This window comes from Psammomys obesus, unplaced genomic scaffold (genome assembly GCF_907164565.1).
Source record: "Psammomys obesus unplaced genomic scaffold, mPsaObe1.curated_primary_1811, whole genome shotgun sequence".
In the NCBI taxonomy this organism is placed as follows: domain Eukaryota; kingdom Metazoa; phylum Chordata; class Mammalia; order Rodentia; family Muridae; genus Psammomys; species Psammomys obesus.
Genome location: NW_026596040.1, coordinates 22,315,072 through 22,333,285, shown reverse-complemented (window position 1 = coordinate 22,333,285; position 18,214 = coordinate 22,315,072). Strand labels below are relative to the sequence as shown.

Sequence of the window (18,214 nt, the reverse complement as noted above, 5' to 3'; positions counted from 1 at the left end):
ATTGGATTTTTTTTTTTATGTGGGAGATGAATTAGCTATCACTTTGTCATTGATAGGTGATAAAAGTCTACGTTTCTTACATGCATGCAGTTTAGAAAGGGGATTTATTCACTTGCACAGCTGTAGAGCACAGGAAGTCACTGCCTTCAGACCCAGCTGGATGCAGTGTGTAAATTATTTTGCTAGAATCAGCCTCTCCTGCTTGGCTCTGCATTGCCCTAGCTTGCTGCAGTCTAGGCTGCTGTTCCTAGGCACTGGCAAAGATGGCTGCCAGCCTGTCTAGAATAGCTGAGCCTCTTAACCAAATGCTTCACAAAATCTGTATCCAGTCCTGCCCACTTGGCCAGACTTGGATCACCTGGCTTTAGAGGAGGGGCAGGCTCCCAAGGATAATCAGTGGAGTTCTCCCACTGGGGAAGGAATGGGTGAGAGGCCGACCAAACAAGGGATGTCAGAGAAGAAGGAAACAAAACATTTGAGAAAGGAAATGGCTTTTGTGGGGACCTTGTGTGATTTTCCTTCCATCCTTTCCCAGGAAGGCATGGAGGCTCAGGGTCATGGTGTATACTAAGCCAGTTGTAATGGATTAGTAATAGCTGCTAAAGCTTCCTGTTCTGAGGACACTAATCTCACTCATAAGAGCTCTACCCTGTGACCTCCCAAATACCCCATCTCCTAACATTATCACCTTTCACCTTGGGGATTAGGATTTCAACATGTGAATTTGTGGGGTCACTAACATTCGGTCTGCTGTGACCTGAGGAATTCACTGAGTGCCTGGCGTGGAGTTGGCAGTCAGCCTAAGAACTTCCCCTCCCTGTCAGTGTCTGTCTGTCAAAACAAGCAAAAGTCACTGTCTTGATTTCAGAGGCAGTGTCAGCGGCCAGGCCAGGGCCTGCCTGCCATCCACCTTTGCTTGACTGCTTCCTCTCAGTATGGTCCTCCTTTTTGTACGTGCATTTCTATGATGGAAGTTCATTTACTAACTCACTTACTGATATATTCGTTTAATTAAACGCTGAGTTCGGCCTAAATGCCGCCCCAGAGCTTACGTGGCTCTTGGCTCTGAGACATTTGATCAGTTCAAGAATTGTATGAAAGGTTTAGGTAAGGGCCTGGTGGTCTGCCCAGTTCTGAGACTCCACTGAAAGATACAAGGTGTGTACCACAGAGAACCCAAGTTGCTCCTGCAGCTACCTGCTGTCCCTCTTTCTCCCTTCCACTCAGGAATTCTGAGAATTTGCTCTGGGCGGAGTAAGCTAGGAAATTTGCTGATTGCAGGCAGGAAAACTGTACTGAACCCCTCCCAGCCACCTCCCTCCCCCCCCAAGATGCATTCTTTCTGAAGCAGGGGGATCGATTTCCAACAAGATACACAAGCTTCCAATGAAGCCACTTATGTGAGTCTGGAGTGAGGCTGTGCAAATCCTCTGCCAGGGTTATTTATCTCCCTGGCTCGCTTGAGGAAGCCACAACCTTTTCAGAAGAGAGGGTATGGTATTGCTGGAGGAAGGGGCATCTGGCAGAGCAACTTGAGAGCCCATGGGGGTGAGCAGATGGGAGAAGCTGTGCACGGGAGGCTGGGGCACGATGCAACATTGCTGTCCCAGACCTGTCCTTGCTCACCCACATGACTAGAGCTATTCCCAACCCCCATCTTTAGCCACGCTTCCCCTCTGTAAGTGGGAATGAATGGTCTGCAGTGTTCCCGGTCCAGTCACCAGCAGTAATGGATGGTAGGGACAGGCTTTTCAGAGGAAAGACTTGGGTATGACTTAGCTTTACCTGGCTGGGACCTTGGGTGCTATTTAGCAATGAGATATTTACAGAAAAGATCAGGTTCAATTGAGGTCAGCTAGCTGGGCCTTGATGTGGCATGCCTAGTGACCTTATCAAAGGGAGAGATGTGTGCAGAAAAGGAAGATAGTCACCTCCAAGGCAAAGAGAGAAGACTGAGACAGGGCACCTCTTTCCCATGAAAGCCTTGGAGGAGCCCAGATGGAAGCCTAGTGCCAGCCTGCCAGCCTCCCAGCCTGCAGATGCTGATTTTCTGTTGTTGATGCCCTGCACAGGTAGCATGCTGTTACACAGCCATAGAAATAAACACAAGTGATAACACACCCCTCTCCAGCCCCCGCCCCCAGCTCTCTCCCAGTCTGCTGATGGGTACTATGGGGGCATTTAGCCTCCTGGGCTGTTTGAGGACTCTGATGAGAACGTGTATATGAGGCACTTAGATGCTTTTGGCATCTAGTAAGCACTCAAGAATAGCAGTGGCATTAGTCCTGTACTGTGACCTCTTGGCTTTATCAGGAGAGCTTGCAGAAGAAGGCTGGCAGCTGGGACAGGGCCAGAAAGCCCCAACTGAGACCTTTCCCAGGGAACTGGGTCACCTTAGGTACCCCTTCAAAAGCCTGTGAATGTGGAAGAGGCCAAGAATGTCCCATTAGTGAAGCGCCTAATGGTTTTTAGCTGGAGAGTGGTCTTGGGCCTAATTGACAAGGCTACAAAACCAAGGTTCTTTATTTTTATACGCTGGCTATGCTCTGAGTATGTTGAGCCGCTATGGGAATCAATATGTGCAGCCATCGTGGGCATTTATGGGCATTTTGCGAAGGAGGTGGTATGGTTGTGAAGGAGGGACACTTTCTGGATGACCCTGAGCAGACCCACTATCCTCCTTGAGCCTCAGTTTCCACATCTGCAAAGTGAAGGAGGTAGAGCAGCCAGCTCAGGAGCTTTTCAACTATTCGAAGGCCTCAGAGTTGTGTGTGAGGTCTATGTGCACACATGTGTCTTGGGGAAGAAGTTCCCATTATGGTTCTCTTTCCTTTTGGCAGTAGCAGGGATTGAACCTAGAGCTTTGTGTACGCTAAAGGCAGGCACTTCACCACTGTGCCAGCCATACCCTCCAGCCCTTTTATCCAGTTCTGGAAGGAGCCTCTACCTCTCAGATCATCTACCATCTGAACCACCTTTCAGGATGGCTGGCTCTCAGCTGAACTGGGGTTCTGAGACTGATTCAAAGGCTGTCTCTAAAAAGTGGGTGCTACGGACATAGCTTCTCTGAGTAATTGGGGTAAGAGACCAAGGACATAGCAGAAGGCTTTGCTGGTCAGCAGGCCTCTGCTGTCTAGAACCCTTCTATCTCAGCTGCAGGCCCTCCTTCCTATTCGACAGGCCCTCAGTGATGGCTCTCCTGCCTGCCACCTCCTGTCTCCTGGATGCCTCCAACAGACTAACACTGTTGCTATGCTGACCCTACCCCCATCACACTCAGACACTGTTGCTATGGTGACCCAACCCCCCTCACTGCTCAGAGTGAAACCCAAATCTCTTAAAATCCCCACCTGATCCGCCTTCCACCTGCCTCTCCACTGCCATCCCCCAGCTCCTGTCAATGAGCTGCAGCTTGCTGACCTTAACACTTGCATAGCTCCATGTTAGCGTGTCCTAGGCTCATTCTCACTGAGGTCTTCGCCCTGACCACTGCCACTTCCTGGAAAGGCCCTCCTGCCTACTCCATAACCTGGCTTCTGTCTGTCCCCACCTTACCCCCTCCATCTAAAATAGTCAGCTCCCATGCTCCAAATGACCCACACATCCAGGCCTAATATTTACCTCAGTGAAATAGAGACATATGTCCGTGGACAGATGTAAATACAACTATTCCAACCTACAATGGCCCACACCTAAAAGCAAAGCAAATGGTCATCCACAAAAGCTAAAGCCATCTGCATTGCCACAGACTAACTGGGCATACAGGGGACAGAAGCCCTAAGAGGCAGGTGGGAGAAGCCACCTGAGTTCCCTTTAGTGGCTCAGAGTTGGTGTGGCTGGGTTACTCAGGGATTCAGGTTTCAGGCAGCATGCATGCGCCCTCTCATGTTCAGGCTCCGAGCTAGGCCCAGAAGCATCTAGCTGGCCTCTTCACAGTTCAGGCAGTGGTCCTTCTTATTCTTGAAGTTTGTGTTTGAGGTCCCAAGTAGATGCCGAAAGCCACAGTCAATACCAGACCTGAATACTGTAGGGTTTTTTTTTTTCTTTTTATGCATACGCACAGAATGTGAAGCCCACTCCATCTTAACTAAGATGCAGCCTGTACTGTAAAAATCTGAGGTGTGACAGCAAAACCGTCATGAATTTTTTTTTTTTTCTCCTCTTCAGAAATTCTTGGGTTGCTTCTTAGAGCTTCACCACCTTGCCATAGGACTAGTCCGGTTCCTCATCAGAGCTCTTGCCTTTCCCCCTGAGAGAAGTGCTTCGTGGCTCCGCGTTAGCCTGTCGTGACAGCAGCATTGCTGCTCTTGAACTGTGGGAGCATTTACCAGTGATACAAGAGTTGGCTGGACACAGCACTGCCATGTCTATCACAGCAGTCTGTCTGGTGGTGAGGATGGCTCTGGAGAGCCTAATGGGTGGGTAGCATATACCCTGTGGATACACTGGACAAATGAAGGATTCAGAGTCTGGGCCTGATCACTTAAGATTTCATCATGCTAATCAGAACGGCGCCTAATTTAAAATTTAAGAATTGCTTACTTCTGGAATTTTCTGTACAGATAAGAGGTGACTGTGACCATGCTTTTTTGTGGGATTTGCCTAACATCAGCCTCCCTCAGTCCTAGAGGTCTACCTCTGAGGGGACAGTGGTTGATTTTGTCTGTTCCGCCTCTGACTGTTGCATATTCTCTGATACATGACTCTGAGTAACTTGCTGCTCAATACTTAGGACTACTGGATATACATGTTTTGGAGAAGATGGAGAACAGGATTGGTGGGGACATGTCCCTGGAGCACATTCTAGCATAGAGCTGCTTGGCCTAAGACTCAGCTGGGGAAGGCCACGTGCAGAGAGGCCTGGTTCCCATGCTGCCCATATAGGCAGGGTTCTTGCAAAAATGCCAATTAAGATATTTGACCCAAATTTGGGTAAAAGCCCTTTTCCTGTTTCAACTTGAGCTAATTATATACATTTATTCATAATTTATGAGACCTAGTAAGTGGGAACAATTAAGGAAAGGGCCCTGGAAAAAACTATTTCTCTTAAGTGTCATGGTTGCCTTTTTCTTTTCTTTTCTTTTTTTTTTTTTTTTTTTTTTTTAATTTTTGTTCCCTGAGGCACATCCCACCCATCTGCCATGGAACGTTGCTGCTTTTATTATGGCCATCATCTTTCTCTGAAGTCACTACCCTTAGCCAACATTTATTGAGTGCATACTGGGCAAGACCGTAACATCACCTCAATTGCTCTTGAGCCTATAAAGCAGATACTGGTGCTGTGCCCATTTTACAGGTGAGATGAGACAGTTGGGTATCAGAGAGCCATGTGAATGGCCATCCCTAACAGGCTCATGGCTGATGAGTAGAAATTTAGAGTCTGGATATCCAGACCTCAGCTGCCTTCCTCAGATCTGTGATGCCACCATGCCATCTTCCTACCTCAACAGTTTCTGAGTCTTCAGGGAAGTCCATAATTGGTGATGAGTAACCTTGGGTAGCAGATGAGAAAGCCTGCAGCTTCTGACTCAGCAGAGGTGGGCTGGTCCCCAGGAGATGAGGAGACAGCTGGTCCTGGTCCTTTGAGAGCCGCTGGTCAGGATGGAGATTCTACCAGAGTCTGCCTCAAAGTTCCTCCCACCCTCCCCTCACTGCGGGTGGGTGAGGGGCTCTGCAGACCTCTTCTCAGTAGCTTACATAGCTATTATCCTACATGGAGAAGCTTGCAGTATGGTTGCTTTCCCCCACCCCCACCCCACACACATATGGATTGTGGATTGCCTGCTGAATAAAGCTATTCTGTATCTCGGGTTTTTTCTTTGGCACATCTTCAAGACAATCCGTAGATCTGCCTCATTCTTTTCGAAGGACTGTGGTATTCTGTAATAGAGGTGTGTCACGGTTTTATTTCCACCCTATCCTCTGCTGGGTGGTCTTCCACACACTTTAGGCTTTATAAATAACTCCCAACGTGCCTTTGGGCTTAGGTGTTTTACAAAAGCTTGGGAATCACTCAGTGTCAGCCATCATTGTCTCCTTGTTCTGTACTGTGATTAATATACAGGACATTAGGTTTTAGGCATTGCTTTCCAGGTGAGGGACACTTATATAAAATGATAACTGCTTACAGGCTCTAATAAAGTTTTCAACCAAGCAGTCCTAGGAAGAAGAAAGACATGCCGTATGGGCAGGGCCCTGAGGGATGTCTTTATGCCATGGGGTGTACCTTATCTTCCAGCAGGCTCAGCAGTTTCAAGGAATGGGGCAGGTCTTTACATTTACTGGTTATTTGGAAAATGTGGGTCTCGGTAGAGGGTCCAGGTGTCCAGCTATATGAATAATTAGTTTCCTGGCTAGTTATGGCCACACTCAGCTCTGATCACCTCTTTCCTTCCTGTGTCCTCAGGGTGGGGACTCAGGGGAGGAACAGCTGTGTGCTGACTTGCCGGAGCTCGACCTCTCCCAGCTGGACGCCAGCGACTTTGACTCAGCCACGTGCTTTGGGGAGCCGCAGTGGTGCCAGGAGACCGCCGAGACTGAGCCCAGCGAGTACAGTCCTGGTGACTCCGAGTTCTTCCAGGTGGGCCCTGACTCTTCACCCATCCTCCCTCGTGCCCTCTGTTCTGTTGCTTGCTCAAGCCAACGTGTGCCCACCGACATAGGTTCCGGGGTTCCTGTTTCCCTCTCCGAATCTGCACCTGGCTTAGGCTAGCTCTAGCTCTCTTGCCTGGCCTGATTTGCCACCTCTAGAAGGCAGAATCTGGAATGAGCTGCCCATCTGTGCCTCACGGTGGGAGTAAGCCCCTCCGAGGGTTAGGAGGTTCTGAGTCCTCTGTGCTACATGATCTTGTTGAACCCTCACCCAATTTCCGTTACGTCAGGAAGAGTCAGGTTCTGTTACGTCGTGATTTTATAAATGGGAAAACTAAGACATGGAGAACTTGGTCAAGTCCCTTTTTCAGTAGCTGAACTAGACTCAGACTCTGAGCTGGGCATGATGATTTATGCTTGCAAATCCCAGCACTGGGATTGCTGAGACAGGAGGATGACCATGAGTTTGAAGCCAGCCTGGGCTTCCTTTCATGAGTGAGTTTTTATTTCAAAAGACAAAAACCAGGAGCTGGGGAGATAGGTCAGCCGTTAAGAGCACTTGCTCTTGGGTTCTCTGCAATCATGTTGGACAGCTCACACCCACATGTGACTCTAGCTCCAAGAGATGCGACAGCCTCTCCTGGCTTCTGCAGACACCACAGACACATACACATACATCAATTATAAAAAAAAAAACCTAAATCTCAGCAACAGTATCAGCAATCTGAATCCAGCCTGTTTCCTGAGCCAGGACTCTGGGATGAGGACACCTCTGCAGTGTGATCCCTGCCTGTTGTGAGTTGCCTCGCTCTGTTCTCTCAGCAACTCTTACTGGAAAGGGCACCCAGAGGTTCACCAAAACCAGTGCCCGGAGCCATTCTGCCGAGTTCTCTCAGCCCCAGTGGTGTGGGCGCCCAGACACAAGCACATAATGACTGACAGTCCTTTTAAGAAGGCCTCTTCAGTAGAAAAACAGCATGAGACTTCTGGGGTGGGCTTCAGAATAAAGCAAGCTAGTTCTACGGGCATTTGCTTTTGTGCATTGGAGGTGGGGTAGGGTATGCTGCATGGATGGTCATGGATGAAATACAACTCTCCCATGTAGAAGCTGGGTGATGGAGCCTTCAGATTTACTGTTCTTTTTCCAAAACCGCCTTCCCCATAGGGACAGGTGCCTATGCTGAGTGTGCGTCTGCGGCCGTCAGACGGCAACATATGTGGAGCTTGCGTGCCATTGTTCCAACCCAGATAGTCCTGCAGATGGAGCTTGTCTGTCCTTCTAGAGGAGTCTCTTGAGCTTCCTGTGTGTCAGGAGCAGAGGTCATCAGCAGTCTGGAAGTCTGGAGGGAGATGTCCCTAGATTAGCAAACCCTGAAGCCAGCAGCAGGGACTGCCAAGGCACAGGGCAGAGAATGGGGCCAGGCTAGTGTCAGGAAATGCCTCTTGTATTTAGGGAGTTGTGGGGGGGCTTTGGAAGGGCAGAAACAGTGACCGTAGAGCAGCCTCTGGGAATTTGGAGTGCTGGGAAGAAAGACTAAGGGAAAGAAGTATAGGGAGGCAGGAAATCACCATGGAGTCTTGTGCATCATAGTAGATAGTATGGGTTTTTCTTGAGACTATTCTAACCTATTAGTTGCACAATTAGTAATCACTCATTTTGTAGGTGAAGAAAATAATGGCCAGAGAGCTGAAGTGACTGGCCCAAGGTCCCGCACCTAGGAAGGGTCAGGGCAAAGGTTCTAACTTAGGAGCCCACAACCTGCACTGCCATTGGGAACCCCTTTGCCAATCCTGTGAGAGCTGGGCCCTGACCTGTTTGACTCCGTCCAGGATCTCGTCTCTGTCTCTGTCTCTGTCTCTCTCTGTGTGTGTGTGTGTGTGTGTGTGTGTGTGTGTGTGTGTGTGTCTGTCCATGCATATGGAAGCCAGAGGAGAACCTCTTTGTCATTCCTCAGGCATCATACACCTTGCTTTCTGTCTGTATTTGTTTTTGAGAAAGGGTCTCACCACGTATCCCTGGCAGAGATCTATCCGCCTCCACCTCCTGAGCACTGGCATTAAAGACAGACACTATTACAACCAGCACATGTTGCTTTTTGAGACAGAGTCTGTCACTGGCCTGGGATTCACCAGTCTCTACTCCCCTAACCCTGGCATAGCATGCACACGGCTGCCACTCTTGTTTTTGTCTTTTTAACTTGAGTTCTGAGCCTTAAGCTCAGTCCTCTTGCTCACAAGGCAACCACTTTAACAGCTATCTTACCAGCCCTCTCAAACAAAAACAAAAACTTAAACATGGCTCCAAAACAATGCTGTTCCTTCTCTCGTAGGGGACAGTTTTTCAGACAATGTTTTCAGATTGCAGAGAGCTGAAATACAAGTGGGGCCAGGGTACTTCTGGAGACCATCCCCAGTGAATGCACAGGCCCCACACCTAACCAGCAGAATCTGGAGCAGTCATGCCATGGGTGCAATGGGTTCCCAGATGAATGAGCCTGCTCAGGCGCCCAGCCTAGTGAGCAGTCAGCCCTCCCAGTGGGCTGAGCTCTTACACCAGCACCTTCCCCCTTCATACCCAGTTCCCCTAGACCAGGCCATTATACACAAGTGCACCTGCTGTGCAGGTGATGGTGTGATTAGAGTCTGTTGTCATCGTTGTATGTGTGGCATCCTTCTTGAACTATGGGTCTATGTCCTCACTATGCATATTGTACCCCAGGGCTTCCCCCGTCTCTCTCCGGCCTTGTGTCCAGCCCTAATAAATAGTTATCACATAAATAAAGCCATGGGTCTCTCCTCCTGCAGCTCCGGTCACTTCTACTCATCTTCTGTCTGTGCTTTCCCTGAATATGGTGGTTTACTCGTTTCTGAAGCCTTTGTATATGGTAAGGGCTCAATTAGTAGGTATTAACAAAGAAACTGTCAAGGGCCATGTATGACCTCTTCCAAAACCTGAGTTGAGGCCCAGGCGCCACTGGTTCCGCTCTTCCTTCTGCCATTAACTTTGTTTCCTTCTGCCAGTGGACACCATGAAGCATTGTGCTGTGTCAGAGGCCTTTTCTGACACTCTATTGACACTGTTGCTACAGGAACAAATTAAGAGATAGGGGAGCAAGCTATAGTTATAAGGGTTGACAAAAATCTGGTGACATGGGCATTGCTTTCCATTATCTGTGTGCCCCAAAGTTTTTGGGCCAGGGTATGACAGGTACTTAGTGAGTGTTCTAGAGTAAGCAGGTGTTTGGCTGTTTTGTGCTATGTAGTCTTTTACAAGGCCTCAGTTTCCCCATGTGAGGAGTGAAGTGTTTCTTGGTGTGTTAAGGATGGAGAAAGAAAGTTACCAGTCCTTACAGATGCTGGGAATTCACAGACCCTCTCAGAATACGGGCATGCTGGGCCGTGGGTGCCTCCAGACTCATAAAGGCCTTTTGGAGAGGCAAGGGCCTCTGTGTGTTCTTCCGGCTCTTGGCACTGCTCTGTGGCATTCCTTCATGCCACTGCAGTCCTCAAATGAGGAATCTCTCTAAGGTTTCTCCAGGGCTCCTTTTCCTCCAGCCTAAGATGAGCAGGAGATGACTGAGGGCGGGGCAAGTCTATTAATATCCCTTTCTCAACTGATTAACTCTCCATTAATTTTCACTCCATTTCTAAGCCGAGCAGGGGGAACAAGCTAATGGGCCCAGGCAGGATGAGGTGGCCAGTTCCACTGATATCCAAAGGTGTCCACAGGGCAGCCAGCAGGCCTGGAGAGAGCCACGGTGATGTCTGGCTAAGGTGGCCTTTCCCCTACCCCCACCCAGCCGTTCCAGAGCTACAGCCCAGGGACTGCCTATGGGGGGAGGAACAGGACTTCCGTTAGTCACTGTGGTTTAAGCCTCATCATGGTCTCTGCCATTTTGTGCTCATCCCACCTCCTGCCTGTGTAAGGTAGAGTTCTCTCATCCTTTGCCCTGCCCTGGCTTGCTGTGTGGCCTTTGACAGGTCTTTGTTCCGAGGCCTCAGCCCACCTGTGGAAAGAATGGCAGTAGGCTTCCCAAGGAACACCAGCTGTGACTGTTTGAGGTCGTTGCCTAGAGCCCTGTGTCACCAGGACTCTGTCTGGCATGACGTCATTCATGCCGCAGGTGAGCTGGAACACGCATGCCACCTGTTTGACAACCCTAGCCGCTGGATGACCCTGAAAGCTCTTACGGTTTTGTTAAGTGCGATAATTTATGGCACCCTGGGAATTCTCATTCCACCCAGCACTGATGATGTCATTCTGAGTGACTTCTCTAGAACCCAAGATATTGAAGTTGGCCAGTCTCCCTGCTATTCCTCATGTTTCCTTCATTCACCAATCTTGCTGCTTCCCATACCCTAGGCTCAAAGCTAGGGGAGGCTCTGTTGTTATATTCCTGCCTTGCCCAGGACCACCCTAGCAGTGGCAGAGCTCAGCTCTGTGTGGTCATCCCCCAAATATCACTGGGCCCCAAGTTCTAGGATGTTAATTCCCCATCAAGCTAGCAAGTTGTTCTAGAAATAGAGCATAGCAAGTCTTGCCTGAGGACTGGGGGAATCTTGCAGGTGGGGGCAGCCACGTGAGTCCTCATCTCGCTTTCTAGATCCAGAGTCCACAAAGCCCTGGCTCAGACCCACTAACAACTTCTTCTGGCTTTTTTTTTTTTTTTTCTTAGCTCTGTTCTAAAAATTACAAACATGCTTATTCTCTTCTCCCCAAGTCCCCATTTGAGTTACTCAGCTGCCGCTGTCACTGTAGGGCTATATAGCCTAGAAAAGATTTAGTACAGCCAAAGGCCGTCACGAGATGTGTATTTCAGATGAACTTCCTGAAGAAAGGATAAACAGCTGGAACCAGGATGGGAAAGCATGCCGCAGAAGGGACCCTGTGACACCATGAGCTTCTGCCAGCAGGGACCTAGGGAACCAGGATTACTGACTGGGGTGCTTGGCCTATTCTAAAAGCAGTGTGGTCTGTGCTCCCAACCTCAAGCTTGGGGCCTGGGGGTTTGTCGCCTCTAGCTCCACTCTTCACCCGTGGCCAAGCTCTAGGAGGGCAGGAGATATGTGGTCTTGGTACGCTAGATGGCCAGCATCCAGCACAAAGCCAGATGCAGTACAGTGTGTGATGGGGAGGGACAGAAGGCAGGGAGGTGGGGACTGGCTCCCATCACTGTCACTGAAATGGTAGCAGTATAGTTAGTAAGAATAGTATAGCAAGTCATAAGCGCTTGCTCTGCGTCAGGCACTGTTTTCTAAGCACCTTGCCTGCAACCACCCAATCATCCTCAACAGGAGCTTCTTAGAGTAAATCCTGACTGTTACCCCATCTGGCAGGTGAGGACTAACTCACCAAGAACCCACAGTTGGTAAGTGTGGTCTCTGTGAGTCAACCACCCTAGAGCCCAAGCTCCTAGCTACAGCACCCACTGCTGCCTCTCTTTCCCTGAGTGAGCAAAGAGAACAAGCCCCAGGATCCCACGGAAAGTCCAAGTTACCCCCCTCTCTCTAGTTATGTCACGGTTGAGTCCTCAGGTATCCAGTCTCTACCTTGCCTAGGCCTCAAGGTTCAAGAGGCTGGGACCCTGCTACCAATGATGGAGAGGAACTTGAGTCTCTGATAGAGGAGGCAGGTGTCTTCAAGTAGGCTGCCCTCTGCCCAGGCTCAAGGAGCATCAGAGCCAAGGCTGAGACTCCAGGCAAGGCCCTTCCCTTAGTCTGCTTATTAACCTCTGTGGTTCTTGGAGCTGTCATGTGTTATTCCAGGGATACGAAACAGATTTGTTGGGTTAAGGGGCCCAGGTTGGGGTGGCAAGAAGGTAGTGTTGATTCATCGGGATAGGCAGATAGGCTTCCTTCCTGCAGAGAGCGGGGTCTCCCACAGTGACGAGCCCTCTCCTCCCCCCTCCCCTTTGTCTCTTCCATCTAGATTGACAGTGAGAATGAAGCTCTCTTGGCTGCTCTCACTAAGACCCTGGATGACATCCCTGAAGATGATGCGGGGCTGGCTGCCTTCCCGGAACTGGATGAAGGAGACACAGCATCCTGCCCCCTAGCTTCACCTGCCCCCTTATCTGCGCCCCCCAGCCCTGCCCTGGAGAGGCTTCTGTCCCCAGTGTCTGAAGTGGACGAGCTTTCACTGGTGAGGACCGTGGCCTGGGGCTGGTGTCAGATTGTAGAATAATGAGGGCTGAGCTGTCAGTTCCAGGCCAGTCAGGGTTTCTGCTGAGAGCTTAGGGTGCAAGGCCTCTGAGTTGGGCCTTATTACCCTTCCTGCCTGGACCATGGCATTAGACCTTGTTCTATTTCTATTTTAAACCCTAAAAATCACACGCAAACATTTTCCCGAAGATAACACGCGTAGGATAAAAACCCAAGTAGGAAACAGGAACATGGACAGTTAAAAGCAAAACCTCCTGAGCCCTCTCTACAATTGTCTTTTTCTTCCCCAGAGGTAACCATGGTTACTGATCTGTTACATGACTTTCCTTTTCACCTTTAAAAAAAAAAAAAAAAAACTACAAAACAACAGATCCTGCCTTTAGACTGTTCTGCACCTTGCTTTCTCACTGAGCTTCATATGTGTCCTGGAAACTCTTGAGATGAGTATGTAGAGCTCTGCCTCCTCCATGTCGACCGTGTAGTACTTCTAGGTAAGGATGTACCATCATTTAAACATTCCCCCTGCTGATGGAACATCCGTTGTCAACTGTTCCGTTGTCACACACAGTACTTCAGTCACTGGTTGCCTCATGTAAATAGATAAATACTAGAAATTTAATGTCTGGGTCTGTGGATACATGCTTGTTCCATTTCAAATAGATGCTTCTAGATTATGATTCAAAGAGATTGGGCCAGTTTTCACACCAATGAGTGCAAGTTAAATGCTTTCCATATGGGTGTGTGTAGAGTGTATGTAGAAGGGTGGGCTCTGACTGACCTTGCAAGGGTCTGGACCTCCCAAGTTACTGAGGATGCTTGTCCTGGGCACTGGCTGAGGATACCAAGTCCCAGGTACATGGGGTCAACTTTGTGCAGCTGCCGTGGGCTCCTCCCTTTCTTTGGAGCTCTAGCTTCTGGGGATTTAGAGCCTTTCAGAGCTGGGAGGACCCTTAGATCCTAGAAAGGCCCTTGGTGAGCATTGAATACTGCTCTTGGGGAAATTAAGGCCTAGGGGATGAGTCTCAAGGTAGGTTGGTATACCGACCAAGTTAGACCCCATGTGTACTGACTTGTGTGCTAGAGCCCTGGGGTTTCTTTTCTGCTGCCTTTGAGGCCTCAGAGCACTGGGGAGACATTTACCAAGTGCCTAGTGTGTCCCTGCCCAAATTGTGTTCAGTCTCCCAATATGGCTCCCTCTTGTGGGGTCCTACATCCTTCCAGGCTGGAAGAAGCCACTTAGATTTGAATCCCAGTTCTGCCTGTGAGAGCTTGAGGTCCTCAGGCATACACCCTCTCTTATCCTTTCAATGACTCAGCTTTCTGATCCATAGGAGTAGATTATAGGGCCTGGGTCAAAGGCTGTTGGGAGGATTACAGTGGGTGATAGCTGGGGAACATTTAGAACACTGCCTAGCACACAGGCCCACCTAGGACACAGTTGGCTGACTCAGAGCCCTGACAAGGCCATTAGTAGTAGAAATTCTCAGTGCTATTTCTGCACCAGGCTGCTCAGGAGGCCTTGTCAAGAGAAAGAGCAACCCCTGCTGGTCAAAAGTTGTCTCAGTCCTGAACCTTAGATTCTGCCTATACAGCATACTGGTTGCCAGGGTGGTTCTGTTTTCCCCGTAATAAGTTAGGCTTATGGGAAGTCAAGTCTCCCAGCATTCTGATAGTTCTGGGGGGGGGGGGGCAGAGAAGCCTTAAAGACCATAGACCTTGCCCTAGATTCCAGAGAACTGGCCTGTGGACTTGGAAGACCTGTGGACCTCTACAGATCTGTGCATATCCTGAAGTCAGCAGTGTCTGCTAGATGCTCAGAGGTGCTTTAAAAAAAAAAAAAAAAGTCTCAGATCTGGTGATTTTTGATGTCTCCCTTCCACTCCCATCTTTGTTTCAGTACAGAGAAGGAAATAGATTGCTCAAGGTGTTACCTGGAATGGGGCTGAGGTGGACTAGAGCCAGACCTCTTCCCTCTAGCCCAGAGTGGTGAGGTGTGTGTGTGTGTATTTGTGTGTTGTTTGTAGTCTAGGTAGGGTGTCAGGGATCCTCACTTACTCGGAATGTAGGGTGTGGCCTTTGTCTAGCTCTTGGGCCTTTGGTGCTCTCTGCTGGGGTGCTAGGAAGGCATGTTCCCCAGGAGACCCTCTGTATCATAGTACAATCCCAGGATACTTCTCAGCTCGTTCTCACCCTTGGCTGCAGTGCAGCCCGAAGATGTTTTCCTTCTGCCTCTTTGCTCTCAGGGCAGAGAACTATGCACTCTCCAGCAGGGACCTGAAGCAAGGGAGCTTCCATCATCTTTATTTTGAAAGTTATCGAGGGCTGGGGGGAGGGTAGCTCAGTAGGTGAAATGCTTGCTTGCCTGGCATCTTATGAAGCCCATAAAACGAGGTGTGCTGGTGCGTGACTGAAGACTCAGCACTTGGGAAGTGGAGGCAGGAAGCTCGGGAATTCAAGTCGTCCTTTCCTATGAAGATTGAGGTTAGCCTGGGCTACATGTGACCCTTCCCTCCTCCCCCCCACATAAACAAAAATAGGTGAAGAAAGGATAAATTAAAGGTTAGCATTAGTTTACTTGTATAGAAGAAACAGCTGAGTGGGTTGGAGGTATTATTACAATTCTTGTATGATTATGTACTCTTGTACAATTATATATTCTTGTATGATTAAAGCCCACCTCGTGAAGGCTCACAAAAAAATAGTGGGAGTTGCATGTGGGAAGGAGAAAGGACCTTGAGAAGAAAGGAGATTTGCATCTTTTAGGGGGACATTCAAAACAGAGTTTCTCTGTGTAGCCCTGGCTGTCCTGGAGCTCGCTCTGTAGACCAGGCTGCCCTTGAACTCACAGAGATCTGAATGCCTCTGCCTTCTTGGTGCTGGGATTAAAGGCGTACACCACCACTGCCCAGCCAGGAGTCTTGCTTTTAATAGTCTGCTCGAAACACACACTATACACAAACACACACACACACTAACATTAGTGAGTACTATGTACTTAATTTAAGAAATGCATTTTTAAATGTCATGGCCAGCTGGAATCCCAGATCAAGCATCATGTTGGTGTCTGGCCTCTCCATCAGTGCATCTATGTATGTATGCGAATGTGCCTGTTACAGTCACGTGCAGAGTGAACTGATGCTGTTCTAACAGTAGAACAAGCAGGCATCACCCAGAACTGTTCCCTTTGGGTCACTGACTGTGCTAACAGTGGGATAATGGTATTTGGGAGTTTGGTAGACAGCAATCTGTTTTCCCGGCCAGGGCATGGCCAGCTGGCATGTGGTGCCCTGTGGTCTGTGAGTGTGCATGGCCCTAGTCTTCTCCCCTCTGCCTCTTCCTAGCTGCAGAAGCTCCTCCTGGCCACATCCTCCCCAACAGCAAGCTCTGACGCTCTGAAGGAGGGGGCCACCTGGTCCCAGGCCAACCTCAGGTCCAGAAGTCAGCGGCCTTGTGTCAAGGTATTTCTGCACATGCCCAGAAGTGACCTGGGCCCCCAGGTGGCGGTCAGCTGTGGCTAGGAGTGGCAGACTTAGCCTACCTCAGTCCCCACCTCTGTCTTCACACAGCCCTGGCTAAGCTAGAATTCTGAGCACTGCTCCTTGAAACCAGAACAGTTGGAGGTTCTAGAAGAGCCCCATGCTTTCCCACACTTGAATGTTTCAGGCTGTGAGATCTTGACACATGTTAGAGCAGGAACAGGAAGGTGTGGCCTTCTACAGGGCTCAGGATCTAAGCCGGGGGCAGGGGTGGGGCAGATAGGAACGGGATCCTTCTTGGTTGTAGAGGCCACAGTCCATATCATACTAGGGTTTCAGGATTTCTTTTCTGAGGAGCTGCTGGCCACTCTAGAGCCTTGCACACAAAAGGTGACACCCATACCTGACCTGGCCCTATTTTTTATAGGGTCAAAGAAAGCTTTGGTGGATATCTAGAAGGGTCTACAGAGACTCTAAGGCTGGGAGCCCTGTAAAAGTCTAGCTACCTCTTTCTTCCTCACCAACTCAGTTTGCCAGGTGCCAGCCCTGCTGGAGGCTAGGGAAGAAGGGAAGGAACAGGCCGTTCCCACAATCCTGGAGAAAGGTGCTGGATCTGCTGGCAACTAGAACAGGCAGAGGGAGAAGCAGCGTGCCCTCCCTGACCGCTCTGGCATATTTCTTTCTCCAGGTGGATGGCAACCAGGATAAGAAGAGTCCCATGCTGCGGTCTCAGAGCCGGCCTTGTACAGAACTGCATAAGCACCTCACCTCCGTGCTGCCCTGCCCCAGAGAGAAAGCTTGCTCTCCAACCCCCCACCCAAGTCCTCAGCTCCTCTCCAAGGAGGACGAGGAGGTGGGGGAGGACTGTCCAAGTCCCTGGCCAGCTCCATCCTCTCCCCAAGACTCCCTAGGACAGGACAGGGCCAGCCCCAGCACTGTCCAGGCTCCCCAGGAGGATGTGAGGGCCATGGTACAGCTTATTCGCTACATGCACACCTATTGTCTGCCCCAGAGGAAGCTGCCCCAACAGGCACCAAATCTGGCCCCCAAGCCCTGCAGCAGCCCCTCCAGGCAGGCCCCACCCCGATCCTGGCATCCCCCCAAACCCATGTGGACTGAGTTCTCCATCCTAAGGGAACTTCTTGCTCAAGATGTCCCCTGTGATGTCAGCAAGCCCTACCGCCTAGCCACACCTGTCTATGCTTCCCTCACACCCCAGTCCAGGCCCAGGCCCCCCGGAGACAGTCAGGCCTCCCCTGCTCACTCTGCCATGGCAGAGGAGGTGAGGATCACAGCTTCCCCTAAGAGCGCTGGGCCTAGACCTAGCCTGCGCCCTCTGAGGCTAGAGGTCAAGCGGGATATCAGCCAGCCTGCCAGGCAAAAGCAGGAGGAAGAGGAGGAGGAAGAGGAGGAAGAGGAGGAAGAAGAAAAAGAGGAGGAGGAGGAAGAAGAATGGGGCAGGAAGAGACCAGGCCGTGGCCTGCCATGGACCAAACTAGGGAGGAAGCCAGACAGCTCTGTGTGCCCCGTGCGGCGTTCCAGGAGACTGAATCCAGAGCTGGGCCCTTGGCTGACATTCACTGATGAGCCCCTAGGTGCTCTGTCTTCAATGTGCCTGGCTACAGAGACCCACGACCTGGAGGAAGAACTGGGCAGTCCCACAGACAGCAGTCAAAACCAGCAGCTCCCCCAGGGATCCCAGATCCCAGCCCTGGAAAGCCCCTGTGAGAGTGGGTGTGGGGACACAGATGAGGACCCAAGCTGCCCACGGCCTCCTTCCAGAGGTAGTCTATGGTTCCCAAGAGAGGGTGGGGCGGGCATAGCATTCCCACTGGGAGCTGGGAGCACTGCATTCAAAGTCCGCAGTGTTACATGTTGAGTGAGGTTCCATCTGTCTGTCCATACTGCCCTTTCTGTATAGTGGGCTTTGGGGCAGATCATCAGGAAAACACCTGCTCATCTTCAAGATTTTCATCATGCATATC

The 18,214-nt window shown here is 50.2% G+C and overlaps 1 protein-coding gene across 2 annotated transcripts in view; it reads left to right on the top strand.

The window, feature by feature from the left end:
• Positions 1-18,214, top strand: part of Ppargc1b (PPARG coactivator 1 beta) — a 103,008-nt gene that overhangs the window by 68,210 nt on the left and 16,584 nt on the right. Inside the window, exons 2-5 of one of the 2 annotated variants that reach the window (XM_055622801.1) lie at positions 6,407-6,580; positions 12,521-12,733; positions 16,095-16,211; positions 16,918-18,013. In XM_055622801.1, coding sequence (XP_055478776.1) covers positions 6,407-6,580; positions 12,521-12,733; positions 16,095-16,211; positions 16,918-18,013 — 1,600 coding nt within the window. The remainder of the gene's footprint in view (positions 1-6,406; positions 6,581-12,520; positions 12,734-16,094; positions 16,212-16,917; positions 18,014-18,214) is intronic. The other variant, XM_055622802.1, reaches the window with a different exon arrangement.